This window comes from Galleria mellonella, unplaced genomic scaffold (genome assembly GCF_026898425.1).
Source record: "Galleria mellonella isolate WM207_F2 unplaced genomic scaffold, CSIRO_AGI_GalMel_v1 utg63, whole genome shotgun sequence".
Taxonomy (NCBI): Eukaryota; Metazoa; Arthropoda; class Insecta; order Lepidoptera; family Pyralidae; genus Galleria; species Galleria mellonella.
In genome coordinates this window covers 11,977,191-12,002,981 of record NW_026442130.1, presented here as the reverse complement: position 1 = coordinate 12,002,981, position 25,791 = coordinate 11,977,191, and the positions used below count along the sequence as shown (strand labels likewise).

Below are 25,791 nucleotides of genomic sequence, written 5' to 3'. Positions count from 1 at the left end.
CTCGTACACATGACGAGAGATCTTAGCGCTCAGAACGGATGTTAACGTCTTATATATTGTCGTAAGACAAGTGATGGGGCGATATTTAGATGGATCCGCGGTATCGTCCGTCTTAGGAGCTAAATGAGTGATCCCGGTTGTAAGGAAGTTCGGGAGCGTCCTGTTTTCGAGGGCACTCTGGAATTGCACGGCTAAGGTCGCATGGCTGGCCGAGAACGCCTTTAACCAGTAGTGCTGCAATCCGTCGATCCCCGGACTTTTCCAGTTCGGAGCCCGACGGATCGCGGCAACCACGTCTTCCTCCGTAATGGCAATGGCGTTCATCGGCGTTATTCGAGCACATGCTTCCTCAACATCGTGCATCCATGCGCCCTCCTCATGTTCCACAGGTTCAGACCACAGCTGTCTCCAGAAGGCGACGAAATTGGCTGTTTCGGGTCTTTGTCCTGTGGGCTGTAGTTTTGGGCGCTCCAAGTTCCTATAGAACTTCCGTTGATCACTCATAAAGAGGCGATTCTGTTGATACCTCTCAACCCTCTCAGAGTACCGTCGGAGTCGCTTCCCCCATGCAGCGATCTTCTGCTTCAGTTCATCTATGCGCTCCGTAAGTTTGTGCCCGAAGTCCGGCTGGAACAGACGTACCCCTGTCCCAGCAAAGGCCTCTTTTACGGAGCGCATAATTCTCGGGCGTGTGTTGCCCTCCCTGAAGCAGAGCAGTCTACCAATGAGGACTCTGGCCTGGGCGATCCGTCGTTCAATCCTTCTTTTCCAGGCTGGTTTCATATTATCCCTTTGGATATTACGTCCAGCCCGGGGCATTTTTGCGCCGGTATATCGGCATACTGCCAACGCAGCGCCAAACAGGATTGAACTCGTCTCTCCCAGGTCACCGCTGCCCTCAAGGTACTGAGGCAGCAGTCCATTTGTGGCCTCAATGGCATCCCGCGTCGCCACATTTGGATATATCCGGGGAAGCTTCGGTCTCTCTTCGAGGGGAGTTCTTCGGATCTCTAGAATCGCCTCCTCTAGTATGCTCCTCATATGCTCTATATCCTGGGAAGTTGTTCCGTCCGCATCCGCTTCTGAAAGCGTTTCGGCAACCACCTCTACGCTAGGTAGCACGTCTGAGATTGGTTGCTCTACGGTCGCGGAGTTTGCTTCTGGAACAACTTCACTTCGCAATCGTTCGAGTTCGGTCGCGCTAAACATACCAGAGCGCTGTATGTACCGAACTCTGTCGGCTAGGTTCTGTTCCGAGACGGTTAGATCCGGTAAAAGACGCAGAAACTCGCGGTGCATTACTGCCCGGTATCCTGTTCTGCCTGTTTCTGTCCCTGTAGCCCTGAAGAACGCACGCATGAGGTCCTCATTCATGGCTCTTGTCCACCTCATGCGACGTGTACCACCAGTGGCGGGCACCGATTGCTGGGCCTGTGACGGCCCTGCCGGCGCCAAGCCAGCTGATGTCGATGGCGAGGGGTCGGACCGGCCAGGTGGTGGGGCCGGTCGGCTGGCTCGCATTCTGCCGCGCCTACCGCCAGTTGTAGACGCGCCCCGGCGACCCCCGGGCAGCGACCCTATACTGTCTCCGTTATAATTATTCGCCATCTTTATTTTTGCCATTGCCCCTTTAGCCGCGTAGGTTTTATTTATACGCGTGACCGCCTTCCACGTGAGCTAGATGGTGAGCTCGGACGCGGGGTTGGACTTTTATTATTATTATTATTAATATCATATTTCATATCATTTATTGATCCTGTACTCAACATTCAAAGCCTACTTTGCCTTTATTTAATGTTCACAGTAAAGAATATATTTAAAAAAAACTTTCACTTTTGTAGAATTTTCATAGATAATACTAGTAATATTAGTAACAAAATAAAGATATACAGAATAAAGATGCTTAATAGTAACAATAAATATAAGAATATTGCATTTTTTTCTCAATTAAATTCAATTAGGGAAGATATGAGATGTTCAGATATATCTATTCACATACATTTTAAAGTTTACATCTATATGTACATGTATAAAAAATTATAGAAAGTGTTTTAAATAATATTATATATTTATAGTTACATGTTGTCAGCAAATTATTCTTAAAATGTTTCGACACAGTTATGACTCATTTGAAATACATTACATCATGCCAAGTTTATGCTTATTCCATTTATGTAGTGAAATTGTTGCTGACCAATTTTAAATTTTATTAAAGAAACTGTAATTGTGTGCTATACATACATAGTTTAATATCTTTTTTATTACATTCTTTATAACTAAACATAATTCATTATGATTTTTTTAATTAATATACAAAAGTAGCTAACAAGCCTACAGACATTTTATTTACACTTATTTTACAATTTTAATTGTAAATATATCACACATTCTCTGTTAGTCCTATGGCTGACAAGTAGAAAATTCAATAAGTAGTCCAGTTTGCTCTGTTTCTAAACTCATGTTCTCCTTTTAAACATTTATATATACCTGGACAACAGGGATTTAATATATATGCTTATTTATATACTTGTACATTAAATAAACACTTACTATTATAAAGAATGTGAAAGTGAATCTGTTAATTGTCTCTCAGCATCTTAACAGTTTAAATAATTATAATGAAATTTAAGATGTACATAGTTTTTAAAATAAAGTAGGACATAAGACATTTTTAGCTTGGTTTATGAATATGTCAATTATGCAAACAAAACTCATAGATAAAAAATAGTAAATAAGTGAAATAATTATACATACAGCTTCAAAAGCTCCCTCCAGGGTTTTGGGTGGTTTTGGCTTTGGTGGTTCACTTGGCTTTTTATCCTGAGATTTCTTTGATTTTTTTTCTCCATCCTTCTTTTTCTCTTTTTGTGGCTTCTTCTCATCATCAATTTCCATTCCAGCATAAAAAGATTTTATTTGTGAATGTGGAACTGAAAGTAATTTCAGTTTAAAATTAAAATTTAATAATGAGGAAGTAACAGTATCTTTGGATCATAGAGTAAATATAATTTCAAAAAATTTTAATCACCTATATCAACAGCATGACCTTTATTATCATTACTGACCGAGTGAAGTAAAAATACTCATTTTCAGAATAAAAACAAAAACCATTTTAATAATAATAATATTATATTGTCATTAATAATAGTATGCCATATAGACATTAATAACATTATTTTTATAATAAAACTAACTTTAAAAAATGTATATTTATTTAGGTATTTAAAAGTAAAGCAATTAAATTATAGCTTGACTACAGCTGCTCTACCTCAATCACACTCATTGCATTTTGTGTGTTAACAAACCTGAATTTAGTCCTTGTATTCTGCAAGAAAATATAAGCAAATTCCCTACTCTTACTGATACTCACTCCTCAACAGTTTTAAAAATCGTATACAGTTTAATATAAAAATATTCTTTATAATGCAACAGATGCTAAATCTATGTCCATTTAAATATATCTTGGAATAGTAAAATTATAAATTAAGCACAAAATGAGCCTATAAATAAAACTTTCTGTGAACCTGTATCCTGTAAAATATTTAGCATCAAATGTGTCAGTATCCTGACATATTTGCCTAGATTTACACATTTGAGAATCAAAATTTAATACCTATTCAATAATAACATGTAACTATTTTTAATAAATGAAATAGTATTTTGTTAAAAATAAAATAGCGATAAGAAATACTTACTAAAGAGAATTAATAAATTGATACAGTACACAATAAAAAATAAAAACTGAACACCACTTACCGATGTCTTCAAGTTTAGGACCATTTTTGAAAGACTTTTTGTCTTCCTCCTTATTTTTGACTTTCCCATTCTGCGACTTTTTGCTTTTTCCAACAACTTCCCATTGACCGCTAGACATAATGCAAGGATTTTTAAATAGTTCAATTCAATCTTTTGTAAATAAAGGGAAAGCGACAGGTTACACGTCAAAATCAAATGGCACAAACAAAAAAGTCAGAAATAGAGACGTTTCTGATTGGTCGACAAATTCCACTTGGACAAAACGTGGCAAGGGCCAAAAATTGCGTTTTGTATCGCGGATGGTGCTTATTCTTATTTAACATAACAACTTTTAATAATACCGTAAACGGCTAAATTAATGTGATGTGCCAAAATAAAAAATGTGTATTACACATAAATTTGGTTAGCAACTTCAAATACAAATACAACTTAGAAATTAACTAGAACCCCATAACAACAATATTCTTTTTTTGTGTTAATCACGGATGTAATAATAAAATTCATTATTATATGTCTAAAGTGTTAATTTATATTTTCAAAATCACAAAATTTTGAAAATGTTACACTGAAAGTGAAAAAATTTAAGTAGTCTTAGATTATTTATTGCTCTAAAAAATTGGTAGATTGGCAATTGCGTAAAGACGTAAAAAATAGAAAACTTCTAATAATTTCAACATACCCGATTATTCTCCTAAAAAAAAACTCATAATCTTTTTCAGTAATTTTTTTCATACACTATGTTGCTAATAATATCAACATAAATGTGTATTGTGTGATTAAGATCCTCGTTATACGGTTATGATCTTTGCTCATAGATTTAGAATAATAACATAATCTATCGACGTGTGTAAGATATTCTAACAGTGTCATTTCGAAGACCTGTATGTCATTGACACCCAGTCAGCTGTCACTTTGTTTTCTTCAATTTACAAGTCAGTATAGTTAATCTTATAGAAGTGCTCAGATAATTTTTTAGTTTCCATTATTTCTCGTGAAATGAATTAATATTCCAAGTGATTCTAAATTTGATTACAAATTCGACAAAATAAGAAAGTGTAGCATTTTAGTGATCATTCTAATTGTGATAAATCATCTCAAACTGTTAGATAATGGAGAAAAAGAAAATGATGTATGATCTCTTGAGCGCCTTGAGAGAAAGGGTGTTTTTCGCAGCGAGGGATGGAATGTCTTTGACCCTGTATGCGTTGTTATTTGAAAAAAAATATGACGAAATTGATGAACTAGTGAACAATGTGAGTAAAACGTAACTTTCTTTCATTGCCCGTATCTTAAGTGTTTTGTTAGTGTCATATTAAAACCAAATGATAATAATCTATTTTTAACAGACCGCGTTACCTTTTGTGCGCTTTAACGCGTGTGTTATGAATTATTTTTCTTGCGTCGTCAAATCTAGATTTGCGTCGTATCACGTTGTTTTTACTGATGCATAACCTTGGTATCAGTCAAGGCCGATTACAGATTTACTCCATCAGTCTACAATCCCATTTACTTTATCTCATTCTATTTTAATAGTTCAATATATATCTACATTTAAAATTATTTGGGGTTAGTGTAAATATTTTTATGATTGTAACTTTGCTTATACTTAAGAAATTCTTGCAATGTCATCCTGGTTTTCAAATATTCTAATTTTAATAAATAATGTCACTTTTTCATACCACATATCTCAGAAAGTTGTTAGAATACACAATAATAATAAATAGTGGCTTTTTGTTATTACAACAATGTTTGGTTTATTTCAGCTTGTTTGAACCAGTAGTACTGCAACTTTTAAATTTAATCAATCTTTCAATTAATAAATTTATATTTAAAAATAAACTAATATAGTTATTTGCTTCTGAAAATTCTCATTATTAAGTATAATTAAAATGCACTTAATCATGCTGTATTGACAAATTTAGGATATCTATTGTAATTGATAACTGTTGCTTTTCAAATAATTAACAAAATATGTACATTATTATGAAAGAAAAATCATTAATTTCACAACAAATTTATTTATGTCTCAGTGCTGTACATGTACAGGTAAATGACATGTCGTTGAACTTGACATGTTATTTATGTTTTTGAAACAAATCTTCATATAGTGAAGATTGGATTGAAAATAAGATAAGATTTTATCTCAGAAGTGAGTTTATTCTCAGAATATTTTGATGTTTCTGTTATATTAGTTTAATTTAATTTATAGCAGTAGAGAGTGAAAAGGAATGTAAATTCTCCTGTGGTAATGAACTGGTGGGGTCCCAGTGAGTGATGATAGGTGAGGGTAAAAAGAGGTCAGTTATTTTTTTTATGCAATTTAGAATGGCAAGCAGTTGGCTGCCCACCTCATGGAAAGTGGTAACTGTCACCTATAGATATGAAAAGTACCACAGACATGACAGAAATGTGGCACCCATGATACTTTTAATATATTGTCATTCACAAGAATTAACGTGTTATGCTTCTGTACCTTGTAATTTCTTTGCATTATCCCATCCTAATGGATAAACCAAAACACAACCATGCAAACATGCCTGCTTCACAGCAGAAACATAAATGGTGCAGAGGTACCCAAGCAGACAACTTTTGTACAAAATTTTACCTCTATATAATATATGTATAAACTGTTTAAAAAAATAATCAAATGTACATTAGAAAATAAAATAGATCCCACTATTGGATATAATTTTATTTTCTCATATTTATCCACAGTAGGATTACCTAGGGTTTTACAGTCCCCATAGACAAATGGCTAATAAATCTATTGATAACATTGTGACTAACATTACTCATATGGGAAAGTACAAGATATTGGATCTTGCCATCTCATTCTATCTCATAGATTAATTTGTGCATTCAATAGGGAGACTTCTATGCTAATTATTTCCTCCTCTAATTATTTGCACAGTGTTGTTCAATTTTAATTTGTTCCTTTTATACTGTTTTTGTAGTAGTGTAGTATACTGTTTCGCCCATGATATCCCCATGCGTTACCATTCCTGAGGACTCAGGTGTTATTTCTCTGTACCCTGTAAATTTGTTGTTTTCCTTCAGTTGTTTATATAAAATTGAGTCACATACCATATTTAGAATATAATGGATAATTGCCATATTCTTTGTCTTTATATTACTTCCTTGAATGTAGAAGTGTTTTGGCAATGCATACTTATTGGATTAAACATTGAAAATTGTATAAAAATGTTAAGATTATTTCATTTAATTAAGATTTTTTTTTGTCATTTTAATGATAACAGATAATACAATACTAATACAATGAAAAATTACTTGATTAAGTTAAACTTAGAAATGCAAATAATACAAACTTCTTATGGAGCTCCAGTCATAATTAAATACAAATTATAAACAAAAAGGTATTTAGTTCTTAAAAATTTGAAGTGACAGTTGATACATTAATTAAAATAAAAATAACAATAAATACAAGACTATGATTTTTATTTTTATCTATCACATATAGATTCCTATTAATAAAATTTTATTTTACCTTTTCTCAATATTAATCTGTACAATGGTAAATTCCAGGACGTATGCTGTGATGGGGTGAAGTGTACACCTCTTATAGCTGCGGCGCGACACGGCAGGGAAGGATGTGTTAGGATACTCTTAGACAAATTCCGACCTCCAGTCAGAATAGAAACAGAAGGAACAGTGAAATTTGATGAATATGTTATAGAAGGTTAGTAGTTTTGTTACCTAACAATGACCTGGCTAATATCAATACCGCCCTGATATCTATATACTGAGTTTTTTTCTAGACATTCTATGCTGAAAAACCTACACTTAATCACACATCACACAGTCAATATTAATTTTAATTGAATTCTTCATTTCAGTATTATTTATGTATATTGAATAATCAATATTTAATATATCCATATTTTTATTTTATTTTTATTTATTTTATTGGGTCAATATGCAGATATATTTCATCCTTAGGTTTTATAGACAACCTTTTTGCCTATGCAAACTGGTCTAAAACTAGTAAAAAAAGGAACCTGCTGCAGCTGTTCCACTTTTAGAAATAGTTCCACTAGCTGATTCCAAAATAACAGCTTGTTGAAATGGTAATTGAATTTTTTTTTATACAACTTAGAATGGCAAACAAGCTGACAGTCCACCTGATGGAAAATGGTAACCGTCGCCTATAGACATGAGCAGTACCATGGACATAACAGAGTATACTGTTTCGCCCATGATACACCCCATGTGTTGCCATTCTTGAGGACTTAGGTGTTATTCCTCTGTATCCTGTAAATTCACACCATATCCCACCCTTCAAACCGAAACACAGCCATGCAAACACAACTGCTTCACGGTTGAAACACGAATGGGACAGAGGTACCCAAGCAATCGACTTTTGTACAGTCTCCCTCTGGTTGAAGTTGTTTGAAATGAACAAAGTCACTGACAGAGACTTGTCTATACCAATAATATTGTAAAGAGGATAGATTTTATTTTTGTTTGCTTATAATGGACAAATTAAAAAATTACTCAACAGAGTAGAATATTTTTTCACCTATAGAAAGCTACAATATACACATATAGGCTATATATTATTTTCGAAAATTCTATCTACCCATGTGAAGTCGGGCCTGATCACTAGTATATCATGTAAATAGACTCATCATTATGAACATAAGCCTCGAGGATTTTGCAAGTATTTGCCACACTTGGCAAGCGGATTCGCAACCGCAGTTATGCTTTGGTTACGCTTTGTTTAAGAAGGGACACCTGCTGTCTATCTTTCGACCATTAAGTTCTCTTAGTCGCCTCTTACGACACCCTCGGGAAAGGAAGGTATAATCCATTCTCTACCGGGACCACACAGTAATATAGGTAGATTATAGAAGCTAAGTTGTTTTTTTTTTAACAAAGTTATTATTGTAACGTACGTTCATAAGGTCATTGGCTGATTCGATTTAGATCTAAGAATCGGCAAACAAAGAATGTATAAATACTATATGGTACGCGTGACTTTGCGTGTTTTTTACGATCCTACTTTCCTTACTAATTAATATTAAAAATGACAGTGAATTTTTTTTTTATTTGTTTATACAACTTAGAATGGCAAACAAGCTGACGGCCCACCTAATGGAAAGTGGTAACCGGCGCCTATAGACATGAGCAGTACCATGGACATAACAGAGTATACTGTTTCGCCCATGATACCCCCCCCCCCCCCATGCGTTGCCATTCCTGAGGACTCAGGTGTTATTCCTCTGTACCCAGTAAATTCACGCCATTTTAAGTTTTTATCTCATAACTCCTCATATTATAAACTGTTTTATTTTGTTTTTTATCTGAAAGGATATACTTTCGGTTTGGTCTCATGTAAATTTTATTCAAATCGGTTCCTTAGTTTAGTTTATAAATCAAATTAACTGGATTTATTACAATTGAAGTCTGCTTTTTTGTGGAGTTAAATTATGGCTTAAACAATCGAAAACAATAGATATATCTATTTTTGTTTTAAAAAAATTTACATGGTTATAAAGGGTATCCCTTATGTATTTAGGGATACCAGTTTAGAAAATAGCGGAGAGATAGTAATTTTATTATAATATGTTTTATTTGGCCAATGTTCATGACGATGACGATGATGATGTTCATATGTCGCTCCATTCATAAGCTTCAACTGTCTGGCAGTTATTCACATACATTCATACATACATATCTGTCACGCCTGTCTCCCAATAGGGTAGGCAGAAACAATGGAACGTCAAATGCTTCGATACAAACAAACCTCTTTCACTTTTACCACATTCATCAATCTTTTCATACAAGCTCGCCGGTTACGGGTACTTTTAACTTGGCCATTCTTCAGCACGTCGCCTATTTGGTTGATATACGTCCGTAGGTAGGCCCCTACCGACATTATTTAATATTTAAATTAATACAGTATGATACAAATGGACAGACCGACATACCTACTAACATTAGAATTCGCACATTATTCATGGATAGATTGGTTTTTATCAGATGCATTGGTAGGTGTTTTCCTTTCGTTTATTTTTATACCGAGAATCTATTTTCGGTCAGCTGTTCCACTTTATTACTGTAATCTAGATAGAAACGTTTAGATAATTTTCATTGTCAAGTCCAACGAATAATAGCAATAATAGTCGATATATAAACCGCGTTGAACAAACAAACGAAATGCTCAAGACGATTTTGTTCCACTTTTTTTTTTGGGGAAGAAAGAACGTTGACTTACATTTTTTTTGTGTCGTCGCGCGCTTTCGCAGGTATATTTAGCCACCGTTTACATACAAAGGAAACGAAGTTGACCGGTTGTACTTGAGTTGGCGTATTGCCATACATCTCTCTTTGTTCCGTACATTTTATGATTTAGTGTAATTAATCGGAGTGGTTATAAATTCTCCCAGCGGTGCGTGCATTCGTTGGCTAGATGCAGCGCTGGCGACATTTTCGTGATGCATTCAACGTGTTTACCTTCCATCGATTATTTGCAACTGTGAATCATTTCTGTCGCTTTATAATACTCAGGAATCGTATGAATCCAATTATTAATCACGTATAATTATATACGTTATTGAGAATCGACTAGCGTGTGAATGAGTCGATGAACTTGACGAAATGGTTATTCATAGTCATAGAGGTGAGTTTGGAAGTCTTTATCCCTTAACTAGCTTGATTGGTTCCTTGACTTTGCTCGTAGGAAGTACTTTATGGAGCAATCTCAGGATATCTGTGTTTAATTTTTATTCGAATGCAATCAGCCGATTAGGCGTAGTTAACACTTTCACATTATTAATTCTCGCATCTTTTCTCTTTTGAAGTAGTTTATAAAATACACTGTGTTTTTTTTTCTACTTATAATGGTAAACAAACTGACGGCCCACCTGATGGAAAGTGGTAACCGTCGCCTATGGACATGGACATGAGCAGTACCATGGACATAACAGAGTATACTGTTTCGCCCATGATACCCCCATGCGTTGTCATTCCGGAGAACTCAGGTGTTATTTCTCTGTACCCAGTAAATTCACGCCATGTTAATCTAACATATGGTTAATCTGTTTGTAAGTGGGATTGAGTAAGAAACATCCAAACTGTCACGTTTATAATATTCACGAGCAAAATGTTAATATTAAAACGCTGACACATCGTTTGTACTGTTACAATTTGTCACCTCATTATTGTGTTACGTAGAAACACTTATTACTAGCGTAGGATAGGCATGTGGGTATTATTCAGAAAATTAATTTTATCCCTAATCTAATAATGCGTTTGTTTAGTTCAGTGACTGTGCGAGGGAAGCTCGTGGAGTGTTTGAAATTTGTAAATGTGCCAGTTTCACTCAAAATCTAATATCCATATAACGTGTTCTTGAATATTTGTTTATTAGTATTAGACTATATCTCTTATGATTGCGAATTGCATGTATGTATGAAATGTAAGTAGATATAATTAAATCAATGAAAACAGATTCTTTTTTAATTTATTTATTATTTATTTTTTTTTAATATTTATGTATTATTATTATTTATATATGTAGGTGTATCAAGTAATTTTTATTGTATTATATATTTAATTTTAACTAGATATTATTGAATTTTATTTTTAGCTGTATAGCTTTTACCTTGGACCATTCTGTAGTTTCCTATCAACTTCTCAAAAGTTAACTGTAATATCTCTATGGAATAAGTCCGCCATGATATATTAAATCTTTTGATGTGTCCAATGTAAATTATGTTGAATAAAAATTTTACAATACAAGGGAATGCTATAAAACATTATGATAATACCTGTGAAATGAGTAAACTTTAAGCCGTTATAATGAAGGTTTTTTTTTTTAATTTTCGAAAACAATTGAACATTTTCAATGTATCTGATTGATTATTTAAAAAGCGCTCTCATAACATAATAATGGTAATTTTTGAATTTTCATGGCAAACATTTCTTGTCCCATATAATTTGGTGTTGGCTCAATATATTTTTCTTCTCTTTTTTTCTCTATTTGTCATTTCAGTATTCGCTATTCCCATTCCCCTCCTTCCTTCTATCTTACCTTCTATTATAATGTTTATACATATATAAATATTTAATTCCAGGTGCAACAGCACTATGGTGCGCTGCGGGCGCAGGTCACCTGAACATAGTGAAGCGGCTGGTGCGCGCGGGCGCGAACGTGAACCACGCCACCAAAACGCTGAGTACGCCCCTCCGCGCCGCCTGCTTCGACGGCCGCCTCGATATCGTCCAGTACCTGGTCAGGCATGGCGCTGACATACACAAAGCGAACAAATACAACAACACGTGTTTGATGATTGCAGCATACAAAGGACATTTAGATGTGGTGAGTCCTATGTTTTTTTTACATCAAAGGGGGAAAACGAGCATGCGACTCACCTGATGGTAAGTGACTACCACCGCTCATAGTCACCCACAACACCAACGGCATTGCAGGTGTGCTGTTTATTGAAATGATAGGTTACACAGGCAGAACACTATGGTTTTCAAGAATGGCAACCCATGAGCGGCAGCATGGGTATCGCAGTATGTTCTGGGTTGTTCATGCTGCTGTACATATGTGTCTTCATGGCTGTCTATAGGCAACGGATTTTTTTAATGCGTGATAGTGAAATGGTAACCCCGCCTGCACTAACGGTATATGCTGGGGGGATGATAAGTGAGATTGGAAGGACAGGCCAGTTAGCCCATCGTGATGAATATACCTGGAATTCAGTATGATGGTTTTCAAATTATTAGCAATGAGATTGGTAGTTCGCATTACTATAATAACAATATATAAACCCAACCCTTTATAGGTGGGGGGAAAGGGATTGTTAGTGACAGAGACTGAGAATCCCATTGCTAGCAATATACCCAACCGGGTTGACCTCCTCGCGGTTCTTGGAAACTATCATGGTTAATTTCTGATGAATTCATCATGATGACCTAACTGGCCTGTTTTCATTCTTATCTATCACCCTTCACTGGTGCTCCGCCAGCGTATCCCGTTAGCGCAGGCGGGGTTACCATTCCATTTTCACTCATCAAAAAAAAAACCCTTTATAGGCGACATTTTCGATTAGTTGGACCGTCAGCTTTTTTTGCCACTCTACGTATCATTAAAAAATTTAACAAGTAAGTTTTGCACAGCTAAGAGAACGACTGCAGTCCTGCAGTCGTGAATACTCTAACAATTTTATTTTTTTATGACATAGACGCAATAAGTGGTCACCGCTGTCCATAGAGTAACATTATAGAAATTGCATGTGTGTTGCCGACCTTTTAAGAAGGAATACATACCTTAATCTCATATAGTATATAAAACATCACGTAATCTCGTGTAAGAGTGTACAGTTATACTCTGTTATACAATTATACAATATAGTTACATTCTGTAATGTAATATTTGAATATAGAACGTGGAAGAAGTTTCATGTATTTTTTTTATGCAAGTTAGAATGGCAAACAAGCTGACGGCCCACCTGATGGAAAGTGGTAACCGTCGCCTATAGACATGAGCAGTACCATGGACATAACAGAGTATACTGTTTTGCCCATGATACCCCCATGCGTTGCCATTCCTGAGGACTCAGGTGTTATTCCTCTGTACCCAGTAAATTCATGCCATATCCTACCCTTCAAATCGAAACACAGCCGTGCAAACACAACTGCTTCACGGTTGAAACACGAATGGGACAGAGGTACCCAAGCAATCGACTTTTGTACAAAGTCTCCCTCTGGTGTGTCATTGTTGTTTTAATTGTAAAGAAAAAAAAACTGCAATTAGCAGCCTTTGCTTTGCAGATAATACATTGTACTTCTTAAAAACCAACTGCACGTGGAGAAACCAGTTATTTTTATTTAAAAATTAAATTGTTTTAATTTTGTGATTATTGAAGCTGCAATTTTTATTCGAATTACTTCAAAAAGAAGATTTTCAATAAAAATTTTTTATGTTTGTTATCTCATTACTCTGTCATTTATAAACCGATTTGAAAAATTATTTTTTTATTTGAAGTAATATATTTACAGATTAGTCCAAAATCGATTAAATAGTTTGTTTTTTAAAATAAACGGGCTTTCTCGATTCAAATCGGTATTTTTTGGGGCAAAATTTTTATATAAATTAAATCAGTTAAGAACTATTGGGGATTAAGTATAAAAAAAAAATAAAAATGTTGCCGTAGGTCCAGTTTCTGCTAGACATGGGAGCGCGAGTGGACGAGCGTGCACTGTGCGGTGCTACCGCGCTGCACTTCGCGGCCGAGTGTGGCCACGCGGCCGTTGTCTGCGCCCTCATAGACCACCACGCTAAGATGCTCACCAATGAGAACGGTATGGCAAATTATTTTAATGCAGATTCTATACAATAGCAATACCATTGAGAGGGGAGGGGTATTGTATTGTATTGTAAAATCTTTATTGTACATAATTCGTACTGAATACATCAAAAGATTTAATATACAATGGCGGACTTATCCTATAAAGGGACCATACCTACATACGTAAATAATAAAAGTACATAAATAATAATATAACATTAATATGCCCTTCCTGATACCATCAAGAGACTACCGACTAAACAGTCATTAAAAAAAAAGTTCATGCTCACTTTTTCACTTTATCCGAGCAGTATATGCTTTATATTATTCTCAATTTCGTGTATAATATAGTATATGTCATATATGTGTAAGTATATTTGTTATTTATAGATATATTTATTCGTTTATATATGTAATTTAGTATGTATGTATATCAATAATTAGTAGTACCGCATTTGAGTATTCTGACACTTCCCTATGGCTGAACTGGGAGAGAATGCTTTCAGCATTAAGTCCGCCATGTACACATATATGTAGTAATGACTAAATAAATAAATGATACATAAATAAATAATAATAAATTTTGTACGATGCCGGCAGGCATGACGCCGCTGCAGTGCGCGGCGGAGCGTGCGCGTGCGTCGGTGGTGGAGGTGCTGGCGGCGCGGCCCGACGTGTCGCGCGCGCAGGCCATCGAGGCCTTCGAGTTGCTCGGCGCCTCCTTCGCCAACGACAAGGAGTACTACTGCCTCAGGGTACGTATACACCACACAACACCCGTTATCTGTCCACTATTGAACATAGACCTTCCACTTAGATTGTATAGATAAACCATCGAGCCTCAACAACTGGTCAACTTTTGTATGTATATATTTAATATGTAATTGTATATCCATATATATTAAAAGTAATGTTATTATATGTGTATGATTGCACATATAATAAGTAAACACAACTTGTGTCACTATAATTATGTCACAAATTTTTCACCACATCTGCCCTTTATACGCTTTCTGTTTTTACCTAATGGTTAGCTGGTAGAGAATGCCATATGGCATTAAGCTCGCCATTTGTACAAAGTTTTATTGTGCAATAAAAAGTAAATAAATAAACTTTTTGTCAAAAGAGTTAGGTAATTTGGCAATTAGCTGACTCTTTTTTTATTAATATTCTATATACTTACGCACACAATCTATCTTGACGTATCTGTATTTAAATAAATATAGATACGTCAAGATATATCCTTTCCGTCATATCTTATATTGCAGAACAAATCTTTATTTATTTAATTTATTAAGTATACATAATATTTTTGTTGCAGATGGCATATCAGTACCTACACAGAGCGATGGCGATGCGATACGACACACGGTATGGCCTGATGTTGAAGAAGCCTGCGGATCCGATCCCTGCATATGACAATTGGAGGGAAAGCACTACTTTAGAGGTGCGCATGTTTATATTTTTTATGGTATTTAGATATTATAATATATTGATAAGTTTTACATCTACATAATATTATTTTTGAGTTATAATAATAATAATAATGAACTCTTTGTGCACAAAAGAAATTATTATAAGTTTTTTTTTTGATGGATGGATACTATATATGTTATGCTTTGTATACAAACCCTATAGATACTTTCTCCTTCCTGTTTCTCATTTTAATTGACAGCGGCAAAAATATTCATATAAAAAGTTGAGCCGTTTTTATCGAAGCATTTGTATGGAGACACTGTATGTATGGGTATACGGCGGGCGCAGGAGGTGGAGCGGCTGCACGGGCAGGCGCACGCGCTGCACATGGAGGGGCTGGCGGTGCGCGAGCGGCTGCTGGGCCGCGCCAGCCCCGACCTGCCGCACCCGGTCGTCTTCCGCGGCGCCGTCTTCGCGGACGAGGCGCGCTTCGACCGCTGCCTCGCGCTCTGGCGACACGCGCTGTTGCTGCGCCAGCACAACCAGGTACGCACGGGGCTAATATATACTCGTACATATTGGGGGAAAGGGATTGTTAATAATGGAGACTGGGAATCCCATTGCTAGCACTATACCCAACCAGGTCGACCTCCACGCGGTTCTACCCTGTAAACTATCATGGTTAATTCCTTATGAATTCACCGTCATGGGCTAACTGGCCTGTTTTCATTCTCATCGATTACCCTTCACTGGTGCTCCGCCAGCGCAAGCGGGGTTACCATTCCATTTTATATATATATTGTAACAATAATAATAATAGCGTAGATATGTTCAACTTCAATTGACTTCAAATACAAAGAAAACGGACTCCTATCAATATGAATGGATTTATTCTAAACTTGTAATTGCTTGTATGTAACATAAGTCTTCCCTAGGAGGGTTTGCCAATAGTTGTCATGCTTGACAGGCGAATTGTCAGCCGCAGTTAGATTTTAGAGATGTTTAAAGAGGGACGCTGCTGCCCATCTCTCGCCTTAATCACCTCTTACGACACTCACGGAAAAGGGAGGGTAGCCTATTCTATGCCGGAACCACACGGCCATATAGCGGATATATAATGCGTTGCTATTGCGACAAGACTTTTTTTAAATAGATGATAGCGAAATGGTAACTACGCATGCGCTAACAGTATACACTGGCTAGGCACCAGTGAGGATATAAAGGCATGATGAATATACGTCTGGAATTCAGCACGATGTTTTCTAAGGGAGATTACGGGCAGGTCTTTTCTTAGTGGATAATAAAGGAATTGTAACTCCGCATGTGCTATCGGTATACTGGCGAGGCACCAGTGAGGAATGATAGGTGAGGATGAAGCAGGTTAGTTACCCCATGATCAATGACTGGTTTTCAGGGGATCTATTACCGACCTGATAGAGTTTATTACTATGTGGTTGCTAATTCCCATTACTAACAATCCCTTCCTCCCTGCGATAAGACTAGGGAAGTGATGGACTATCCATAACCGGATATGTAACTTGTTGCCACTGTGCGATTACCAGATATATAACATACTGCTATTTTGGCAAAACCGCATCGCTGATGCATCACTTTCTCTAGACAAATGGCAAGCGAATTCATTGATGGAATCGACGTCGCGAGCAAGTCCGTGAGATACAATGAGTTAGCAACATTGGATGCCTCATTCCAACTCACGGATTCGCTTTCGATATCGATTCCATCGATAGATACGCTTGTCACATGTCTAGGGGTCACATATACGTAACGCATCCTGGTCGCGGCACTACGGAAGCCTAGTTTGTTTCTTCCAGCCCAAGTTTTTTTAAATATTCAATTTTACTAACCTGTATGACGTTCAACTATGCGAGCGATTTCATGCAATAGTCCTCTTCGAGTTATATTTTGTTAAAAAATATATGTTTTTTTTTTTTAAATGATTGCAGGTATCGGTTGTAAAGGACCTGCTCAGATTTGCTCAAGTATTCTCACAGATGATCCACATTGGCATAGAATTACCATTAATACAGGTACATTATTATAAGTTATATAAATTATTTAACCAATTTGAATTGTTATAAAACCAATTATTATGATTTAAAAGTTAAACTGCTGAATCGATTTTGATAAAATTTATGTGAGACTAATCTTTATGTTCTTTCAAATAAAAAAAGAAATAAAAATCCAAATTAGTTTATAAATGATGGAGTTTTGAGGTAAAAAATATTTAAAAAAACAACCATATTGCTAACTTAATTTGCTTCTTTTTGAAGTCGGTTGAAAATAGTCATTGGCCTGTTCGTAAGGAAGTGGTGGCCCATTCTATGCTTAGACCACACTGTGAAATAAATTATCAAGGTTGTCAAATGTCAAATCGTAAATTTATACTGAGCATTGTTTTGCAGGTTGGTTACGTATTAGAAGCGTGCGCGGAGGAACTCAGGAGAGGATTAAAGAGACTGGAAAAGCCACAATTGAATCACGACCCTGAGTCGTTAATAGTATGTTCCATATTCGTGATTGTTTACATCATTTGGTCGCATTGTCATTCGCTTCCTAGCTACAATGGTTTATATGCTTCAGCTCGCTGCTTTGCATGATATTTTTTAAATGGTCCTGGAAAGTAAATGTTGCCAGGATAGAACGTGTTTTAGCACACACTATCAGTAAATTAAATTTTATTTATATTAATTCAATAAAAGTTACAGTTTCATTTTGGAGTAAAATCATTGTTATATAAGCCATAGTTAGTATTAAATAATAGGCAATCGTGTTTTGAATTAAACATTAGTTAGATAGTTAGTTTGCCATTACTAAAATATAATATATAAAATTTTTGTTCTTATATTTATATATTTCTTGTTATATATATTTTTGTTATCTCACTCGTGTAGATTACAATAGAATATTTTTGCTTATCTGACTATTACTATAGTCTAAATTTTAATTTTGAACAGTAAAACGATATCGGTTTTGACGCTACGATAGTATATTTAATATTTTTCAATAAAAGTACTTACCAACGTACTGCTTTGCCTCCAAAAAAATATTAATATTCTACTATGGATAATGTTATATGTAAGAGGTGGCACTGGCCTTATACTGACGAAACTAGAAAATGAATCTATGCAACCATCTAGAAGTATTAACACAATAAAATAAATGAAAATTCATAGCTTTGCACGATTATTTATAATAATGCCTCTGTCCAAAATATCGATAAGTATAATCAAAATACTTTGTAGTATCAACTTTTCAAATTCAATGTGAATTGGTTGCATAGATTTCAGGCAAACTTTTTTTTATATCCAAACTGACGCCCGCTTGAGAGAGACCAAAAATTTATGCGCGAAATTTTAAATATCGTTTTACAAATTCAAATTAAGAATTGGGCTATAGTGCTGTGCGTACATAAATACTAACACCGTCACTGTAACGTCACGGGTATTTGTCACGAGTATTGACGCGAAGAGTTTGGTGCGCGCTCTGGTGTTGCAGGACGAGTACGAGAGCAACGTGCGCACCGCTCTATACCTGGTCGCTGTGGCTGCGAGACTGTTGGAGAATAAGAATAGTGACGTATGTATAATGTGCTTAAAGTTCAAATTGTTTTGTCATTATATTCTGTTTGTTCTTAATGAGCAAATTTTCAAAAATAGGTATCAACTATCTGGTATTGAATAAGTGTAATTCGAGTTCATGTGAGACATATGCTAACCAGCAGTATAAGATGTATTAAAAAAAAAAAATTGAATTTAAAATGTCTTAAAAATATTCCAGAATCTTTCCTTCTAACAGAATTCAAAAACAAGGAGTTTTTCAATTTGCTTATATTTTTTTTTATGTTTCTCACCTCACAACTCCTGCAGCTGCAAAACGATTTGGAAAATTCTTTTTTTAACTAAAAAAATATACTTACAACTGGTTTAATAGAAATTTTATCAAAATTGACTCATTAGTTTAGTTTTTAGAGCAATATAACTGGTTTTGGTCACAGTTGAAGTCAGTTTTTTTATGGTACCCAATATATAATCATCATCATTATTTCAGCCATTATCCGTCCACTGCTGGACATAAGCCTCCCCTATAGACTGTCATAAGGAACAGTCTTGAACCACCTGCAATGCATTTGAGATCATCACTCCATCTAGTGATACTCCATTTATCTATACAATATATAATTATTCTTATTTTTTTATTTATGCATCTCAGCATTGAAAACTAGTTGACGGTCACCTCATTCCTGAATGGAAATGTTAACAGCCATCATATTTCCTCGTATTTTATTTATATACACTTTAATGCATTATTTAACGTGCAATTCAAAACAAACATGTCGTATGTTTATACACTTATTACTTTCTGACGGTCGGTAAACGGTTTTTTAAAAAACAAATACTATTTAACTTCACAATGTCGTTTAATATAATTTAACACAGAGTCTTTATTTAAAATTAGTAATTATATAATATTAGTTATATCTATGAATGGTGATTGATTCCTAAAATATACACCGTACGTCCGTGTCTTAAAACATCACCAATTCTTCCCACCATACTGTGGTTTTCCCTTTTATCAAATTTTCTTTGTAAAGTGTGTCTTCATTCTTTCTGGGATTCTTTGTGTGGGAACAGCTATTGTGCAATATGTATTGGTATGTTGTAATATGGTTTGGAAGGGGTTTGCACCTGTAACACACTAATAGGAGTGTAAAATGTTCTCTTTTTATCTATACCTATTATTTTATATTATATAATATTTGATTTGCAGGACGAGACGGCAAGTTCGATCCGCCGCGCGATATTCGGTCTAAGAAACACTCGGCTGCGATCCGGACAGACCTTGTTACATCTGGCTGCCGACAGGCGGACGCCCGTCGACGACTTCCATACTAGCGACGTTTGTCAGTTAGTATTTGAACACATTTTATTAGAAGCTTGTTCTATCTGTCGATAGATACGTTTTCGCTACTGCCGCGGCTGAGACAGAACGAGACAGTAGATGTCTCCGTATTTGTTTATTCTGCAGCGTGTCAGCGCTTACTGAATTTGATACGCTTAAATCTTTATTATAACATTTAAAGTTATACAATGACTTGCCTTATAGGTCTTGGCATAGAATGGGCCAACCCTTCCTTTCCCGTGGGTGTTGTAAGAGGCGACTAAGGAAATTTAATGGTCGAGGGATGGGCAACAGCGTCCCTTTTAAAACATCACCAAAGTTTGACTGCCGTTGCCAACTCGAATGCCAAACGTGGCAACTTCTGGCAAACTCCTCCCCCATCTTCCAATAGAAGGAGACAGTCAACGGCTGATACAACAAGGACCTCTGCGATGCAGTGGTGGACATATTGATCTGCAAAGATGAGGTTCGATTCCCTGTAGGGCCATATTAATTTCTGTTAATTATATTTTTCTGCAAATTATTTATCGACATCAACATATTTACAGATTCCCCTGTACAAGGTCACTGAGGTTGCTGCTGGAGTGTGGTTTAGAAATAGACGCCGCGGACGACTCCCGGAGGACGGCGCTCCACGTCGCGCTCATATCCTACCAAATTACACCAGGTATGAGTAATGAACATCAAAGCTTAACTGTGGTTACCAACCTGCCTGCTAAGCGTGGCAACTATTGGCAAACTCCTCCCCCACCCTTCAATAGAAGGAGACCTATGTTCATCAGTTGACAGCTGAAATAATGATGACGTTTAAGCCATACCCATCTCAGAATTGGCTGGTGCCCATCCCATAATCCGAACGAAGCTTCCTCCCTGCCCACTTGGAAAAAAAAAACCCTAAATATGTCAATATTCTTTAACAAGTTAGTCCTTACTAATATTATAAATGTGAAAGTGTGTTTATTGTCTCTTAGTGGCTTTTTTTTTACACAACTTAGAATGGCAAACAAGCTGACGGCCCACCTGATGGAAAGTGGTAACCGTCGCCTATACACATGAGCAGTGCCATGGACATAACAGAGTATACTGTTTCGCCCATGATACCCCCATGCGTTGCTATTCCTGAGGACTCAGGTGTTCTTCCTCTGTACCCAGTAAATTCACGCTATATCCCACCCTTCAAACTGAAACACAGCCATGTAAACACAACTGCTTCACGGTTGAAACACGAATGGGACAGAGGGTACTTTTTATCCTCATCAATGAACATTGCCCGGTTACGCAGGTGAAGTCGCGGGTCAAAGCTAATGTACCATAATATTTATTCTCTTATTTATAAAAAAACTAATCGATTAGCGAACCTATTTTAGTTGTTAAAGTATTTAGTCCTTTATTTTGTAGTATATTCTTACGGACTACAAGTCCCCATTGCTAACAATATACCCTGTCAGGTCGACCTCCATGTGGCCTTCCTTGGAAACCATCGTGCTGATTCCCAAGTGTGCTTATTACGACGAGCTAGTTAACTGACCTGCCTTTTTATCCATACCTATCATCTTGTCACCTATCAACACATCATTTCAAATTCATCAGGAGACCACACTGATTTTTATAGTGTCAACTTAATGGTCGAGGAATGGGCTGCATCATCCTTCTTTAAACATCACCAAATCTTAATTGCAGTTGCCAACCCACCTACCAAGCGTGGCAACTATTGGCAACCCTCCCCCACTTATGGGAAGATTTATGTTTAGTAGTGGATAGTTATTGTCAGACACATGTAAAACATTATTTATAATAATAAAAAAAATTAATATAAAATGAACGCCTGCTATGATGATGGTTGCAGACGAGCGCGAGCAAGGCAGTGAAGCAGTGTGCGGCGCAGTGTGCGAATTGCTCGGCCGCGGCGCACACGTCGATGCTATGGACGCGGACGGAATCACGCCGCTGGTCGCCGCCATTGGAAGTAAGATCTTTTAATTCTATTCAATCAATCAATACATACATACATTTACTTTATGTGTATATTTGATTATAAATATAATTTTCTATATTTTTTTTATGGAAAGTTGTAAAACGGTCGTAAAACTAAAAACCAAATCGTTGTAACAAAATTTTTGTAATATGGATAAAATCTAATATATATATATATATATATATATATATATATATATATATATATATATATGTATGTATATATATATATATATATGTATGTATATATATATATATATATATATATATATATATATATATATATATATTAGATATTTCATATTAGTGCATATGTGGTTGACTGGTACAGACAGCCTAGTTAGGTGTTATGTCCGCCATGTATACCTTTGTTATATATATGAAGTTAAATGAATAAATAAATGCATATCCATCACACCTGTTTTCCACTGAGGTACGAAGAAATAGTTGAACGCTAAATTCTCTATTTTAAATATACATCTTTCGCTTCCTCCACATTCATCAATCGCTCAATTTATTTTATAAAACATACGGTAGTAATTTGATTGAGAAAACGCGACTATTTTTAGCTATTGACGCTATTTTAATATGCATAAAAATAGAGAGAGAGACTTTGTACAAAAGTCGATTGCTTGGGTACTTCTGTCCCATTCGTGTTTCTACCGTAAAGCAGTTGTGTTTACATGGCTTCGGTTTGAAGGGTGGGATATGGCGTGAATTCACAGGGTACAGAGGAATAACATCTGAGACCTCAGGAATGGCAACGCATGGGGGGTATCATGGGCGAAACAGTATACTCTGTTATGTCCTTGGTACTGCTCATGTTTATAGGCGACAGTTGCCACTTTCCATCAGGTGGGCCGTCAGCTTGTTTGTCATTCTAAGTTGTATAAAAAAAAAACAAATCTATTTATTATGCTTATTAATATTATAAACATAACTTTGTTACATCTCAGCCTTTTAACGATCATAAAATTTGGTATGCATTCTATTTGGAATGGAGAAGGACATAAACTACTTTTTACCCAGTTACGCAGACAAAGTCGCGAGTAGAATTTAGTAAAATAAGAAACAATAATCTTCCCAGGTCCAGCAGAACACCTAGTCCGGGCAGCGCTAAGTCCGCGGCTATCTTGCCTAGCTGCGGCCACGCTGGCCATGCACGGAGCCAAGTACAACCCCTCGCAAGTACCCCGAGACCTCCATGGATTCCTCACCATGCACGGGGTAACAGCAATGCAGCATTAGCCTAATCTAGAATCTTCCAGCACATTACGGATTTCGTATCCAACCAAAGCGCTTATAAACACCATAGACAATAGTTTCAATTTAAATATAGAAGGGATGTGTTAAAAAAGAAAATAATTACATAGAATCAAATATATTTTTATCCTTCTAACAAGTATTTGTATCTCTATAGCATTGCGTAATTGACAGGTTATTATCGCAACAGATTGTATATCAATAGAATCTAACAGAACAGTAGATAAACCAAAAACGTGACCTTGGTTTAGTGATGTACAATGATAATATCGATAAAATATCGATGGATTGAATGATTGGTGTCAATTCTGAGTTGCCATTTCCCTAAATCGGAGGGAAACTCTGGCGAAACTGCACACACATTCAGGTCGTGTAATGATCTTTCTGCCGAGGTTCTCCTTAGAGACTACAGCATGAAGTTCTTTAAAATGGGCGTATTAAGGTTTCTTTAGGGTCAACAACGGGTCTATAGGCTACAGTAACCCCGTTTACCATCAGACGGGCTGAATGTTTAATAAAATGAATGAGAAGACACATATGAATTAAATTTGTAACAATTTATGATGGTCCATGAAACAATAATTTCGAGAAATTATTAAATTAAAATATTACGTTAAGGGAAAGACTTAGAGAATTAACGCCTCAGATTCGACCTCAATGTTTCATTTTAATTTTTTTTTTCATTTCAAAGACACATTATAGATTAATATTCTATGTATTCTATCTTGAATTTGTGTTACATGAAATGATCTGATTAATTTATTATTTATACTAGTTTTAGTAATTGTTATAGTTATTCATATAGTCACAAAGCGACCTCTGTATATAGGAAGCGTAGGAATCGAGAAAATTAATTTCATGTCTATGTAACTATTTACTAGTTTATGGTTGACTTATGGTAAAGTAGAATCGTGCCTTTAGCAGCGTAAATAGATATGACCATATAGCATTCAGACCTTTCTAAATACATTTTATAATAGTCATTGTATCTTATTTATAAGACATAGGTAGCATCGCTTTTAGGGTGTATCTTTATTGTTAAAAAGATAATATTTGTATATACAAAAATTAAATTGGAAGATTCTGCTTCTTTATTTAATTTGGGATTTAATTATCCTCTCTAACGAGTAAGATTTAGGTTAATCGTTGAAACGATTCTATTTCAAATTACTTGTCCAATCTTACATACCAATTATTTACACTTCTTTTTAATTTAATTTTTTTTCTATAAGAAATATCCCAGAATCCCTAGAAATATCCCTTCAAAAGCTTTAAAACTTAACACCAAAAGAGAAATTATTACATATAGTTGGCTACATAGAAATAACTTTACATCTCATACAAATTATAACTATAATTCTACCATTATTATGATAATACAAAGTGCTTCGAAAATCCGTAATGTGCATTTAAATTAATACGACTGATCGACTAATCTTATTCGATAATCGATACTCAAATCGGATTGAGCGACAATCGACGTTACAATGGTAACACTAATGCTTATTGGCATTACGTACGTTGACCGTCTCAACTGTATTGTTTAAAATGTGCTATATTATTTAATAAATATGACTGAGAGAAGTTTTAGATAATAATGTTGTATACTAAAATTGTTTTAATTCCTAATAGATTGCTAATAATAGCTTTAAATGGAAATATGGATGGAAAAATAAACATTATGCTTATAAAAATAGAATTCAAAATAATAAAATGACATGTAATTTAATAGCAATACAATTTGCTCGCCATATACATATATGAATGCCATATACAAGCTTAAATCGAAACAGGTAAGCTCTATCAGTGAAGATGTAATTTTTTTTTTCTAAAAAACATAATCCATGTTTCTTTAGAAAGAAAAAACTACAAAATCTGAGCCTTGATGATCTGAAAGCTGTTTTTTTTTTTTTCAAAACAAATAACGTGTTTTTCTAGTGAAATTGTACTTTTTTCTATAATAAAAGAAGAAATATATATGGAAAAAGTATTCAATTTCATTTGTAGAATGCCCCTTAAGTGGGAGATATTAAACTTGATTTTCAGTCTGTAAATTTTATATAATGCAATCTGCTTTCTAATCTCTAATACTTACCAATAAATGCTACATGAAAATTTTACAAAACGCTGAAAAATCACAGTA

At 35.4% G+C, this 25,791-nt stretch overlaps 2 protein-coding genes across 3 annotated transcripts in view; one reads left to right on the top strand and one right to left on the bottom strand.

The window, feature by feature from the left end:
• The window catches only part of LOC113521615 (transmembrane protein 214), a 30,188-nt gene extending 26,228 nt beyond the window's left edge, over positions 1-3,960 (bottom strand). Inside the window, exons 1-2 of the mRNA XM_026907199.3 lie at positions 3,757-3,960; positions 2,755-2,930 (exon numbers count right to left, since the gene is read on the bottom strand). Of these exons, the coding sequence (XP_026763000.2) occupies positions 2,755-2,930; positions 3,757-3,874 (294 nt within the window). The 5' untranslated portion in view covers positions 3,875-3,960. The remainder of the gene's footprint in view (positions 1-2,754; positions 2,931-3,756) is intronic.
• Positions 3,961-4,671: 711 nt separating this feature from the next.
• Positions 4,672-25,791, top strand: LOC113521652 (protein fem-1 homolog B). 2 transcript variants are annotated; one of them, XM_026907257.3, is made up of 14 exons: positions 4,672-5,009; positions 7,300-7,453; positions 11,853-12,097; positions 13,941-14,088; positions 14,676-14,830; positions 15,397-15,522; positions 15,840-16,037; positions 17,456-17,539; positions 17,915-18,010; positions 18,981-19,088; positions 20,280-20,416; positions 20,960-21,078; positions 22,258-22,377; positions 23,473-25,791. In XM_026907257.3, exons 1-14 carry the CDS (start codon positions 4,866-4,868, stop codon positions 23,631-23,633), a joined length of 1,995 nt encoding a protein of 664 aa, XP_026763058.1. In that variant the 5' UTR covers positions 4,672-4,865; the 3' UTR covers positions 23,634-25,791. The 2 variants fall into 2 exon arrangements, with proteins under 2 accessions (XP_026763058.1, XP_026763059.1); XM_026907258.3 differs by having other exon boundaries at positions 4,673-5,009; positions 19,008-19,088; positions 23,473-25,790.

Coding starts and splice junctions, on each gene's coding strand:
- LOC113521652 (XM_026907257.3), top strand. CDS start 4,866: ATGGAGAAAAAGAAAATGATGTATGATCTCTTGAGCGCCTTGAGAGAA. Junction 14,831..15,396: donor AGGAGTACTACTGCCTCAGG/GTACGTATACAC, acceptor TTTTTGTTGCAG/ATGGCATATCAGTACCTACA. Junction 18,011..18,980: donor ACGACCCTGAGTCGTTAATA/GTATGTTCCATA, acceptor ATTGACGCGAAG/AGTTTGGTGCGCGCTCTGGT.